At 47.0% G+C, this 12715-nt stretch overlaps 1 protein-coding gene across 4 annotated transcripts in view; it reads right to left on the bottom strand.

Annotated features, from left to right (window-relative positions):
* Positions 1-12715, bottom strand: part of LOC138471918 (ectonucleoside triphosphate diphosphohydrolase 8-like) — a 222317-nt gene that overhangs the window by 28293 nt on the left and 181309 nt on the right. For all 4 annotated transcript variants that reach the window (XM_069609790.1, XM_069609788.1, XM_069609791.1 and 1 more), the window contains one exon: positions 1823-2086. In XM_069609790.1, coding sequence (XP_069465891.1) covers positions 1823-2086 — 264 coding nt within the window. The remainder of the gene's footprint in view (positions 1-1822; positions 2087-12715) is intronic.

The following is a 12715-nucleotide window of genomic DNA, read 5'->3' as shown; positions in this document are numbered from 1 at the left end:
TGCCTCTGTCTACCTTCATTAACCAGTGCAGCTTGCCCACCCATTACCATCTGTTCATCAACCTGCAAGAACTGTGTCTACTGTGCAATCCTTTTTGTCAAGACAGTCATCAAGGTCCTAGTCCCTAGCAGACTGGACTATGGCAAAAACCTCCTAATTGGTCCCCCAAAATACAATCTCGTGGCCTGGGAAAAAGCACTCCACATTTACACCAATACTCGGTTTATCCATACAAAGACCGCCCCTACACCTCTTCCTTTGGACATGAAGCAGGAGGGCTCAGAGTGTGCAACACAGACCACTGCAAATCCCTTGCCCTAGTAAAAATAGTCCATGGTCTACTTACCGGTGCCGGTAATCCCTTACCGACTACCTCGTAATGAGGCCCATTGTGTGTAGGCACATTATAAATCCCAATACAAAATAAAATATAGCAGGACCGTTACTTAAATTACTTTGGGTGCAGAAACACAGGACAGTCTGCTGAGATTTGTAGTTTGTGGGATTCAAGACTAATCAAAGGTCCTGTTCAGGCTTGGACTGGCCTACAGGGCAATGCCTGAATCCAAAATGCAAAATGCTAGCGTGGGCCAGTTTTTTGGGTCAAAGTGGGCCACCTTTTTTGTCCAGTGTGGGCCACTTTGATGAGTTACTTCACCATGCTTCTAGTAGATTAGACCAGTGTTACAGAATCCCTTTGATACTACTTAAACAGTCTGCTACAAAAGGAATGACTTGTCATTTGCAACAGTGGGCTACTTTTTCATTGGTGCCCGAAACAATTTTGTGACCCAGTCCGACCCTGGTCCTGTACACAATCCACACCCACAACCTGCATCCCCAGGGCCAATTATAAATCCTGATAGGATAAAAAGACCAACGAACAGTCAGACGACTGCTACACCAGCCAAGAAAGACAAAGACCCTCGTTATGAGTTTAACGTGTGAGGTACATTTTTTGATAGTAATGGAATAACCACCAGTTTTATCACACTGCTGAATTCCGACTTTGGAGGTGAAGTGAAAGATTTACCTACACCATGTAGCTGGTGGTAAAGCCTCCATTTTAACTCCAAAGAATGTCATATTTACTTCCCCAGAATTACCACTTGTATTAAATTCAACAAAATCCCCATGGAGTCCAATGGATTACAAAAATTTGAATCCCTTACCGCCACTTACTTATAATCCCATGGTAAATCCACGGCACCAGGTGGCAGTAACAGTAAACACATTTATGGAATTACCGCCACACTTGTAATGATGCCCAGAAGTGTTTGGGTTACTATAAAATCCCAACAGTGTGAGTGACCTATTTTGAACTGCTTGAGAGCGGAGTTGACCCAAGGGAATTAGGGAAGGCCTAAGGACCAATAGAAAGTTGAAAACCTTGTTGTTTGTTATACTGCTTGCTTCACTGGTGTCACTCTTACGAGTGGTGTCTCACTCAACCATAACTCTTGTGTGATTCTAATAGGAGCAGCCTAAAGCTCCAAGTGGGTCTTGCATCGGCTGTGTATCCCTCTTCCGTCTCAGTACGCATTTCTAGACTTGGAAAATGGTGGCCACCCAATACCTACCCCATGGTAAACACCCTCATACAGTGTGACATTTCTATCCCGGCTCCTTGGGAAACACCTTTCCATCAGGGGCCAGTGTCCTGAGCGAGACAGCATGTTTGATGGACATACAAGATTGTTGGTAATAACACCCGTTCACGTGCTTTGAGATTTTTGATGAGAATCAAAGTAAGGCATGTTGCTCAGGTCAACACATTCAGGCACAGGTGCATCAACAGTGCAAGGCAGGGTTACATGCTTACATAGAACTGTCCGTTCACAGGCGGCTGGTAGACTCCATCGAAGGTGCAATCTGGCTTCTTCTCACAGGCCGAGAAGTTGAAGATTCTCTGCATCGCTTCCCTGCACTTTCCAGGATCGCCGGCCCCCTCCACACTGATGTTCCCCTTGGGGGGGCTCTGCGCGGGTGCAGCCACACACTGATTGCTATAGAGATCAGTCAAGGACACGTTCTTCTGGAAGCCTTGGGGGTAGCAGGGATGAGTGACATTCGTGAATTTCTGCGCCTGTGGGGAACACAGACTGGTGAATAACACTTGTACACACGTCTCATAGTACACATTCCAGGTATGCTTTATATGTGGACACCCGTGCGGCTCAGCACTGTATGCGTCTAGACGGCGGCGGTACCAAAATCGTGCCACTGTTTTTTTATTTGGATTTGGAAAAAAAGCAGGGTTTTGGGTTGGGGGGGGGGGGGCCTTTAGCTGTGCATGGCGAAGTTACGCAGAGGATTACAAACTAGACAGTCACTAGCCCATTTCTAGGGGTCCAGGAAGGGGAGATAGCTGTTAGAGGGCCATGTGAAATGAATTGTGGCACCCAGTGATTGTGGGAAAGCAACATGAGAATGCAAGTCATTATAAATATGATTAACATACGATACCCTAACATTTAATGCATGCAGCAATGGGCCAGGCCTCCTTCACTGCTGCCTTACTGCTTTTGGGTTGTACGAAGCATAACATGAGGGTCCTGGGTGAAGCCCACGAGCTCATACATTTTCTATTCTTGCATGCGTTTTAATATTGCACACCCACAACTCTTGCTGCCTCTACCCATCCCACCCCTAACCTCCATCACTGCTACATATCCTCTCATAGCTTTGGAGCTGGAACAGTGGTGGCCTGGCCTTGGTCAATGTTCTAGCACTAAGAGGTCTGATTCCCAGCTGCTGCCACCTAGAGAGGCATGACGAGGCCAGCTGTTGCCAGGATGAGGTACCGTGTGCTGATGTCCCCGAGGAAGGAGTCATTTCCTGTGACTTGGGGAAGGACTGCTTCCTGCGGGCAAAACAAGCATCCCACACATGTCACGAGATGTCGCTGCATTCGCTAAGTCGAGACGCACTGCATCGGACAGGACTCTTCTGCCGACTCTGGGTTAGCCTTCGGAGCAGGAGTATATCCTCGGCTACCTCTGAAACTTTTTCAACACTTTACTTGGCGCTACTAAGTGCCTTTTCACGAGTGTGTCACCCAAATGAATTATGCAGTAGTGGTAATTCACTGCCACATTGAGAGTTGTGGTAGTTCTCAATTATTGAGTACAAAGTGGAGATAAGGCTGCATCAGCACCTCTGTCTCATCCATTAGTGCATTGCCGCCATTGAAAGTTGGGGTAATACCTCCACTTCCAAGCAGGCAGCATTCGCATTACTTACTATGAGCCCCTAAGAAAGGGGTCTGCACCCGTGGGCTCTCCAGATGTGCTGTACTACAATGCCCATCAGTACTACACAGCCTTACCAATGGTGGAGGCTCTTGGGTGTTGTAGTCCATAACATCTGTAGAGCCGCAGGTTTCAGACCCTGCGCACTTGAGGCATGTAAATAGAAAGAGGTATTTTTTTACCTATGAAATAGACTCAACGTCTTTTTCAAATTAGGTTTAGTTCTTTTCCTACTGGCCCCTCCTTCCTTTTATGGCTAGATTTAAAGATGTGCACATTGTCAATGTTTGTATAGCACAGACTTCGAGGTGGGGATCCATACAAATCATAGATGAGCCGAGTGAAGCGGGGTCTGGCTTGGCAAACACAAGCCAACCTAGTGACATATGCCTTTCTGTCTTCCTGCCATCCCACCCTTCCAAACCCAAAACCCAAAACAGGTCTCCTGCCTCCAGACCTCCTACAACACAAAAGCCCAGACCAGGTTTCTGCCTCCCCGCCACAATCACATATCGCACAGCAAAATAAAATGATTTGCCCAGGAGCATACACTTTCTTTAAGAAATTAAGTTGGGATTTGAGGCAAGTCTAGACTTTAGATAGCTGTGCAAATACCTTCTCTCCTCTAGCCAATATAAAAGATTCTATAGTTTTATGGGGCTAAAAAAAAGAATATGCTTCCTAGGCATGACTTGAGAAGTATACACATCACATCATAAACCAAGTAGTGAATTGCATACATCCTTACATTAAACAGAAAGTGCATGATTGTAGCTTTATTTTCAAATCCTGAATGGAACACTTTTTTCCCCCTTTATTGTGCATTTGGTAATTCAACCTTTTACACATGGGCAAATGAAATCATCGGATAACATAGCTCTAAAAAGCAAAAATATCACAAGTCCATAACATTCAATGGATAAAAACCGCCATCATATTATAAAACCACATAATAGAAAAAAAACATGAAAGTTCAAAAGCTGTAATAAAAAGGAGAATGTAATCCATACAAATACATCACTATGGGCTCATCGAGGGGGGAGGAGAGGAGTGAGCTTTGCACCACGTTGTTAAATAAGTAAAATGATCAGACAATGTTCTTCTTGATACGGTTCCAAATGTGGCGTGTAGCCACCGTAATGACCAAGGATTCGGCGCAATAGATGGCACGCCAAAATTGGTCAGACTTGTAATCCCCACATTTCCCATAGCTTTTAGAATAAACATTAGTCAAGAGGCTACAATTGGTGAGCACATGTCGAGCGGTTCCAATATCTTGATTACATATCCTGCATAGAGGGTCCTCCCTGGGCACACCAGTCCAGGCATCTATGTTGGCGAAGACTGGCAGCTGTTCGCCATGCAAATATAAGATAAATCGTAGGAGTGGGGGAGAATGGCACTTAGTAAGCTAACTGCGGGGTTCGTCGAGGTAATTGTCCTGGTGAGTGTATTTCACATACTTGGCTTTGCCTACCAGATAGGTAAGCAGAGGCGATGCTATGAGGAGGCTGTAGCCCCTTGTCTTTTGGTTTTAGCCCCGAATAGAATCTCAGGAGCTACAACCAAAAGGCTAGCTAGCCCCCAGTCCCAACAGTTCCGACATCAGCGTAGCCCCGGGTCTTTTCCAGACCTAGCAACACCCCTGTAAGCAACTGGATTCTGTCCCATTCCATCGTCCTTTTCACATGGCGAGAAAGGTGGAAATCGATGAAGGTGACTGGGGGTTATCCACCCCTATTTCAAAGAAATGGCTTCTAACCATACGTTCCATCTCAATGAACCAGCAGCTGCGAGAGCACCTCTCATGGTGGGCATTAACTAACCTTAGCAAAGGGTTACCATTCCCCTCAGAGTAAGTGATGTTTGCCCAAAGTCTACAAGCTCAGATTTTTCAACAGGTCAAGAGTGAAAGGAGTCCCAGCTCAAGTCTGATGAACTCTACTGGGGTGGAACAGGGTAGGCCCAAGAGGGAACATACCATTTTGGATTCTAGGGTCACCAACCACTTAATGCAGCATTCTAGATAGATCTCTAGGCCATAAATTATAGTGGATACGATAGACATCCTAGAGGCTTGAACCTCGGCCTCGATGGAACCTTCCCCAATCGTATTTGTAGTCTTCCTGTGTAAGCCACATCTTCCAGGTTCTCGTCTGAATATTATCTGACAGGTTTGTGGCAAAACGATTGTTCTGTAAGTAAACGCCCAAGCATTTGTACTCACTGGTACACTCAATAGGGCGGTCGCTGACTAGCCATGTGAAGTATATCTTTTTTAACCTTCTTCCCAAAAAGGGCAATCTTAGTTTTATGGGTGTTTATCACAAGGACATTCATTTTGGCATACTGAGAAAGAGCCTTCAAAGATTGTTGAAGACCAATCTGGGTTTCTGGCCAGTATCGCTGTGTCATCAGCATAGGTAAGGCAGTGCACGCTCTTATTAGCATAGGTTGGAGGATGATTATTTCCAAGCCGTCCAAGATGTTTGTGAAAACCTGCTACTTACAGATTGTACAAGGGTGCTAAGGCACAGCCCTGTTTGAGCCCCTTGTTTGTAGGGTACAGATCGGATAGCTCCCCCTCCTGGGATAAACAAATTCGAATTTTCGGATCAGAATATAAGAATTTAAGAAAATAAAGGCGGGAGGGGTCAATAACCCAACTGGCTAGTTTCTCCCAGAGATGGCTCTGTGTGACACTATCGAAGGCCCCAGAGTAATCAACAAAACATATATACAGTTGGGAGTGGGGATATTGCTAGGAGTCTGAAATAAGCATCTGTATGACCCAGATTGGGTGGGAAGTGCTATCATTCTTTCTAAACCCCGTTTGAGAGAAGTGAAAATGTCCCTTTTCAGTGACCCAGGAAGTCATGACTTCCAACAGTATGCTTGAAAACATTTTCGAGGAACAGTCTAACATTGCGAGCATGCGATAGTTCGTAGGGATCTCAGGGGGCCTGTTTTGTTGACTGGGAACAAGATAGAGTGAAGCCAAGTCTCGGGAATTAATTCTGTGTCACAGACATGAACAAACAAGGAGTGAAATAGGTTGGCCCAAAGAGCAGGGTCAGACTTAATGACAATGTTGTTCAAGCAATCAGGCCCTACCATACAGGATTAGTTCATTTTGCCAATGAGTCCCACATAATCTGTTTCTTTACATTGGTGCCATATCAGAGATCCAGTCATGGATTTTTTTGGAGTTATGTTTAAGACTTTGTTAGGGTCCCAGTAGACCTTTCTTTATATCGGAAGCACAACCCCCCTCGTGCATACATGACATTTCCCTCATAGTGGCACCAGCCAAAGCAAAATTGGTCACATACCAAATTTTCTTGGAAATCATTGGTGAAAATCAGTCGGTTGATGAAGGACCACTTTGCGTTGGTGGTGCCATAGCGATGGTTGCATAGCCATTGCTTGTAGCGGGATTTGACAAGGCGGTACTCAGCCCCTTCTTCTGCTTCTAGGTTGTTATTGCGACAAATGACCCTCATGGCTTTTTTTTTCTCCCTATTCATTTTTTTAATTTCCACATCATAGATTACTCCAGAAGTGGGGCAAGGTCCCCACCGTAGGAGGTGTATACCCTGGGATGGCTAAACATGCTGACCAAACGGTCAAGTTGCCCGTCATGTGCCTCCAGCCTCTCCACTTGGGGTTTTTCGTTATTGGCCACCATACTGCTGAAGTTTCAAATGCTGGCCACCATCCAGCGAAGGCGATAACCTGAAGATTAACCACCGGGTTAGAAATTCATTTGGTCTTGGGTTTAGGAGTACAGGCTAACTCCATGGAAGTATTGCATGGTCACTGAGTTTAGTGGGGCATACCACAAGGACCAGGTTACAGTTCTGCATGACATCATTGATAAAAACAAAGTCAATTCCACTTTTGTAGGGTCCATTGGACCTTGTGGGACTATAATCCCCTTCCTTGGTGAGTATAACGGCCATATCAAATTCAGCAAGGATGTCGCACCGGTTCCCTCCCAGCTTATCCCGTTGAGGCTTGGAGCCCCTCACTGGGCCTGTAGCGGTGTCAGCCATGCAGTCCACATTGAAGTCTCCTACCAAAATAATGGAACCTTTGTGGTTGAAGGCATATCACTCCCGTAGGATATTTGTAACTTTAATCTTAAGGGAGGCGGTACAGCCACCGCACAGGGTTCATAGATAGTCATCAGTAATGAGGGATGTGTGTGGAAAGGGGAATTGTGCTTGACCCCACAGAGAAGGTTACTATGTGTCCTCCTGCCCTTATAAGGTTTCAAGTTATATGTAGCCTTGGTGTCCATGCAAAGGCGCTTATAGGGCGCCCTGCAAGAGGGATCTTTGACAGGCTGAAAAGCAATGTAAAGCCATCTAGCTCAAACATGCTCGTCAGCCAGGTCTCCTGTAGTAAGAACATGTTAGCATTCATTGAGCCGGACCCTCACTGTGTGACAAAAAGGAGCGATGACCTCGCGAGTTCCAGGAGATGAATCGGATTGTAGAAGGGGAAGACTTATATCTTTGTGTGTTAGGAGAAATGTTTTACCACGTGCGGCTTCTCGATTGCCATTCCTTATCTGTGCCTTTTTTGAGATGGATGTATGGGGGCACTACGAAGGCCCTTTGGCCTTCAGTCATATTCAGCATCCAATGCTTTAAAAGGTCTGAAAATATCCACCTCGAAACCTAGTTCCGTAAAGTCCTCAGTATGCTGGCAAATCATCTCTGCTGCTTTGCTAGAGGCCATCGTCGCCAGGACCCAATTGGTAGGGCTACCTGCTCTGGGCAGTTCAAGAGATGAAATGTCAATGTTGGTCAAATTCTTGAGCGCCGGGATTAAGCTAAGAAGTTGGACCAGCCACGTTCGGCTAAGAAAGGGGCTAGAATCAGTGGGGCATCATTCAACACTGAGACCCATCTACCTGCCCATGCTGAGCCCGGTCTCTACGTTGTTGTGTCGATTCAACCAAACAGAGCCAAGCGGACAGCAGATATTTTCCCGCCCATGTGGTTGGATTCTTGTATATTATTCAGTTTAGCTGATTTCCAGCCCTGAGCGGCTCAAGTCGATCCTGTCAGTACTCTGTATAGTCGTTGCCACATGTGTGCAACCTCCGATATGCCGATAATTTTGCTTGTGGGCAGTTATCAGTCTCTCACCAAATCTTATTTCTGTTGCCCCACTGCTGCAGCCCTTATCAGGCCGTCTGGTCTGGAATGAAATGGAGGAGACGGTGGTGCATGGCCGTGGACTGCATTGACCTTTGTCCCCCGTCCGGGCTCCTTGCAGGATGTCTCAGACCTCAAACTCTCCACCATCTTCATGACCCCGGGGGGCGGTGACGCAGCCATCTAAGGGGCCACATAAATGGACCTGCCTTACCATGCCATCCCCCAGCTCTTTAGGAAGAGTAAAATATCCCTGATTAGGTTTAGGATTAACTTTAGGTTCTGGTGGACCAGGGCCAGCTAGCTGGGCACCCTTAGTTTTGGATACGCACCTTAGTTGGGGGCTACCGTCCACTTTGTCGGGACTCACTGCTGCCGGGCTATTCATCATAGAGACTTCAGCACAAAGTGCTTCTAGCGCGTGGTCCTTGGCATAAGCAACAATGTTAACCTTATCTTGTTCAATGACCGGTTCCTTGATATGTTTCTTTACCCCTGGTGGCCGCAAAATAGGAGGGGGACCAGAGGCAATGCCCTTTGTTATTGGGACTTTTAGGCCCTAGAGTCATAGAGCTGCCTATTTCATTTCGGAGGCTGGGCTTTTTCCCTTGGGAGGGGCCACCAGAAGACAGATGCTGTAGGACCTCACCAAGGAGCGAGTTGGTGTTAGTTTGGTTTTCTGCCAGTTTTGTGACCAGCGTAAGTCGGGCTTCCAGTTTGGCCTCAATAGAATGGATGGTTTGCGAAGGGCCATAGACTTCCTCCCCAAAGTTTACAGAGTTATTTGCTATGCTATCCTTTGTCGCTCCGTCCAGATCAATATCATCATTGTCCGAAAGTGGGATGGTGTCAGCAAATTTGCCCATGTCAGGGGAGGTTGAAAGGTTGGTCGCTGGGAGCTCCACCCCTGACGAGAGGTCAGGTCCCAGCAAATTTCACCTGGTGTTTTCACACAGATTTAGGAGGGACCCATTATTGTCGATAGCAAAAGAGTTAACCGGTTTGGGAGCCAGAGTAGGTAGATCAAGGGGCTCCTGCACTACAGCCTCCGTGTATTAGAACAGCCAAGGGCTTGTTTATAGTTGAGCAATGTTATCGGTGCTTTGTTAAGGAAGCCCATGATGTTGGACTGCCGAGCTGAGCCATTAGGGTCTCTTTTCCCTCTTTTCACACGTGGGTGCATGTTCCTATTTCGCACTCGAAGCCGTGGAGCTGCGTTGGCCATAGCTAGCTTTTCTAGAGTCCGTCATATGGTGGGGCTATGGGGCAGATGTTGCAACCACTACGGGTGTAGCCACCAGTTCCCAGTGAAGACTTAGAAAAGAAACTGCAGTTCTGTGTCTGTCAGGGGGACAAAAAGGATGGCAGGCCTATGGTAGAGGAAGGCTCTGCCACAGGGAAGGAAAAGACAAACCCAGAGCCGGTAAGCAGGAAGTAGCCTGCCCTACCTTTCTGTCAGAAGTGTGGCACAGGAGGTCCAGGGGCCCAAGACGGCTCAATGGGATCAGAAACCAGCAGTCACCATCACACGTAGGGCCCGAGACCCCCCACACCACAGTTTCCAACTCCCCCTGCCCCAGTGAGTTACTTGCCACAAAATCCCAGGGCAAGCTTACTCTGCGCACACACAGAAACATGGGCCTCCAACAACTCCCACGATTGTGGTAATTCACTGACTGTATCCGACTCTGCAGCAGGGTGCAGCAGGGACGTCATGTAGGAGTTCCCAGGGGTCGCACCTGCAACCCCTGTGATCTTCCCTGCTACCCCTGACCATTTGGTGAAATGATGTCCCTGGGGTGCAGAATGCACTAACTGCTGGGATTGGAATTTAGCCGGGACTGCCACTGACGATAGGGGCTCCGGTCAGAATGGGAGAGTGGGCCAGAGCTCGGGGGCAAAGGGTCAAGGGGACATGGCAGGCCCGGTTGGGAGGGCAAGTGGCAAAAGAGTGAGGCTGTGTACCGAGAAGGGGGTGCACAGTACCTGTGCAAAGCGTTTTCTTTTCACCGCAGCTCCGGTGGCTGCACCCACTTGTTGTCTCATTCTCGTTCTGTGGCAGCTGCAGGCTGCTGCGAGTCACCGTCAGAATCCAGGCAGTCTGCAGTCTTAGGTAAAATGCTGCAGGGCTGCAGGGCTCGGACACCATGTCCACGAGGAACAGTCAAGAATAATACTAGAGGAAAGTACCTAACAATGTCCAGGCGTAAACGTGTCAAGCCGCACCACAGCTATTCTGAAGCCGCCTCTGACACTCTCAAATCTACCAGAATGGAACACTACAAGTACTACAAGGCAAAGTAATGTCATTTTAAATAATACACTTAGTTTTGAAACTGTACTTTTAAGACTTAACGTCATCCAGCAATAAAAACTGTGTGTCAATGCCACCTGCTTGTAGCCACTCTTTGACACAGACTTGGAGCTTGTTACTGTGCAGAGTTGTTAGCCCTATGGGTGCTTTCCTCAGTCCCCCCCCCCAGCAGGCGCAAGTCAGAGCAACATCTAGCCCCCACGTCTTGGATGGTTGGGGAAGTTTGGAGAAAAACTAAAGAGATGTGTGGCAAGTGGCAAGCCTCAGGTCTGGCAAGTGTTCCCTTGCACAAGATCAATTTGCCTTATCCTCCCAAAGTCCCACTCAAAAAACCAGACAGCAAGGGGAGACCCCACAGCTGTGGGGGTCTCCCCTTGCAGCGAACAAATTAATCATGTTCTTTTGGAAGAATTATTCTTTATTATCCAGGGTGCGAGCAAAATAAATCATGCTGGTAGACTCGGTACAGAATCAAGGCCTATGCTCCACTCGCGCCTTGAAACACTTGTGTATAGGCGCGTTATAAATGCCATATCATATCATATCAATCCCTCTTGCCCACCACAGTCGATAATCTATTTCACTTTTCTGTTGGGCGAGAACCATGGCTCACAAGTGAGAGAGGAATGAGCAAGGAAAGGGCCAATGCAGACTGTGGTTTGCACTATATACATAATCACTATTTCTATTATCTTTGGAGCAAACACTGGAGTCTAAAAGAGCACGAATGCCCGAGGCTTTTATTGAAGTGTCCACGCCAAAGGGATTCTAATGGTGGCAGCCAAACGAACTAATTCCCAGTTAAGTAGAGTAATTTCCCCAGGGTTGCATAGATTGGTCAACTGGAGAACGCTGGTCATGGGCCTGGGTGGGTTGAGTGCACAGGTTGCAGTTTTATAAATTACAGACTAGCTCCCGTTGCACTTTCACCCGGTACAAATGAATGATTGCATGCAGTTCTTTTAAATGTCACCAGGTGGTAGTGTTGCATTAGCTTTATTTTGTTGTTAATGTAAAATAGGCGGGATACAGTTTGGCTAATCTCTCATTTCATAAAGTCACTCAAGCAGATCCCGAGGCAGCCGTTTTCCTGGAGTTGTTCTCCAAACCTTCGAATTAATTTCCAAATGTGGAGTTGAACCAGAGATCGACCTGGCTGGGAACTAAAGGGTACAACGTTCCTCTACGTTTTGGTAAAATCAGCCATAGTTCCCTTACTTTTTGTCGAACAGCAGATTTGTTTTCCGCTGCCCTCCTTATTGGGGGTTCGAACCTTGGCCTAGCTAGATCTCCAACCATGTCACACCTCAGTGAGCTATCTTGCAGCTGCTGCCTTGCTGTTCTTCATTTCGGCAGCCTGCTTGGGACGTAAAACCCATTCACGAGACTCCTCATTGCCTTGCTAACACACTGATCAAGGTTTGTCTTCCGATTAGTGAAATTGCCACAGACACGGCTGTGTGTGTAGATAATGGGTAGGTAGGAGGGGCGGCCTTCGTCTTTGACTTGTCCCTTAAGAGGTGTGAATGGTGGATGATTGGAAAGGGGGCAGGGGTGCAACTGCATACCGTGCGGTGACTGAATTAAAGTAATCGTGATTATTTAAGATGCATTTATTTCAGTCTTTGGAGTACAGTTGTAAAACACAGTGGTCGGGGGTGCAGTTGAGGAAAGGCAGGAACCAAGTGTGGACTTTGCTTTGTGGTGGAAAAGGAGGAGGGTTGTGGTGTAAGGGCGGGTGACATCGTTCCATTAGTTTTTAAGACACTTCGACTCCTCAGTGGGAACCATGTAAATTACATTCTAGCCCTTTGGGAAATCAGAATATTAGGAATGTAATGGAAGAACTAGATAGAAATTCTTCTTGTGACATTTAAGATACATTTATCCCTGGTACAAGTAATGCTCCACGTTATGCAGAAAGTGGGCCGTAGATATAAAGCATCTCGGGAGGGGGCTTGGGGTTTGATCACTAGGCGATA

The sequence above is a fragment of the Ambystoma mexicanum genome, chromosome 8 (assembly GCF_040938575.1).
Source record: "Ambystoma mexicanum isolate Mex_15411 chromosome 8, UKY_AmexF1_1, whole genome shotgun sequence".
Taxonomy (NCBI): Eukaryota; Metazoa; Chordata; class Amphibia; order Caudata; family Ambystomatidae; genus Ambystoma; species Ambystoma mexicanum.
The sequence above is the reverse complement of the archived record's forward strand: the minus strand, read 5'-3'. Positions and strand labels throughout refer to the sequence as shown.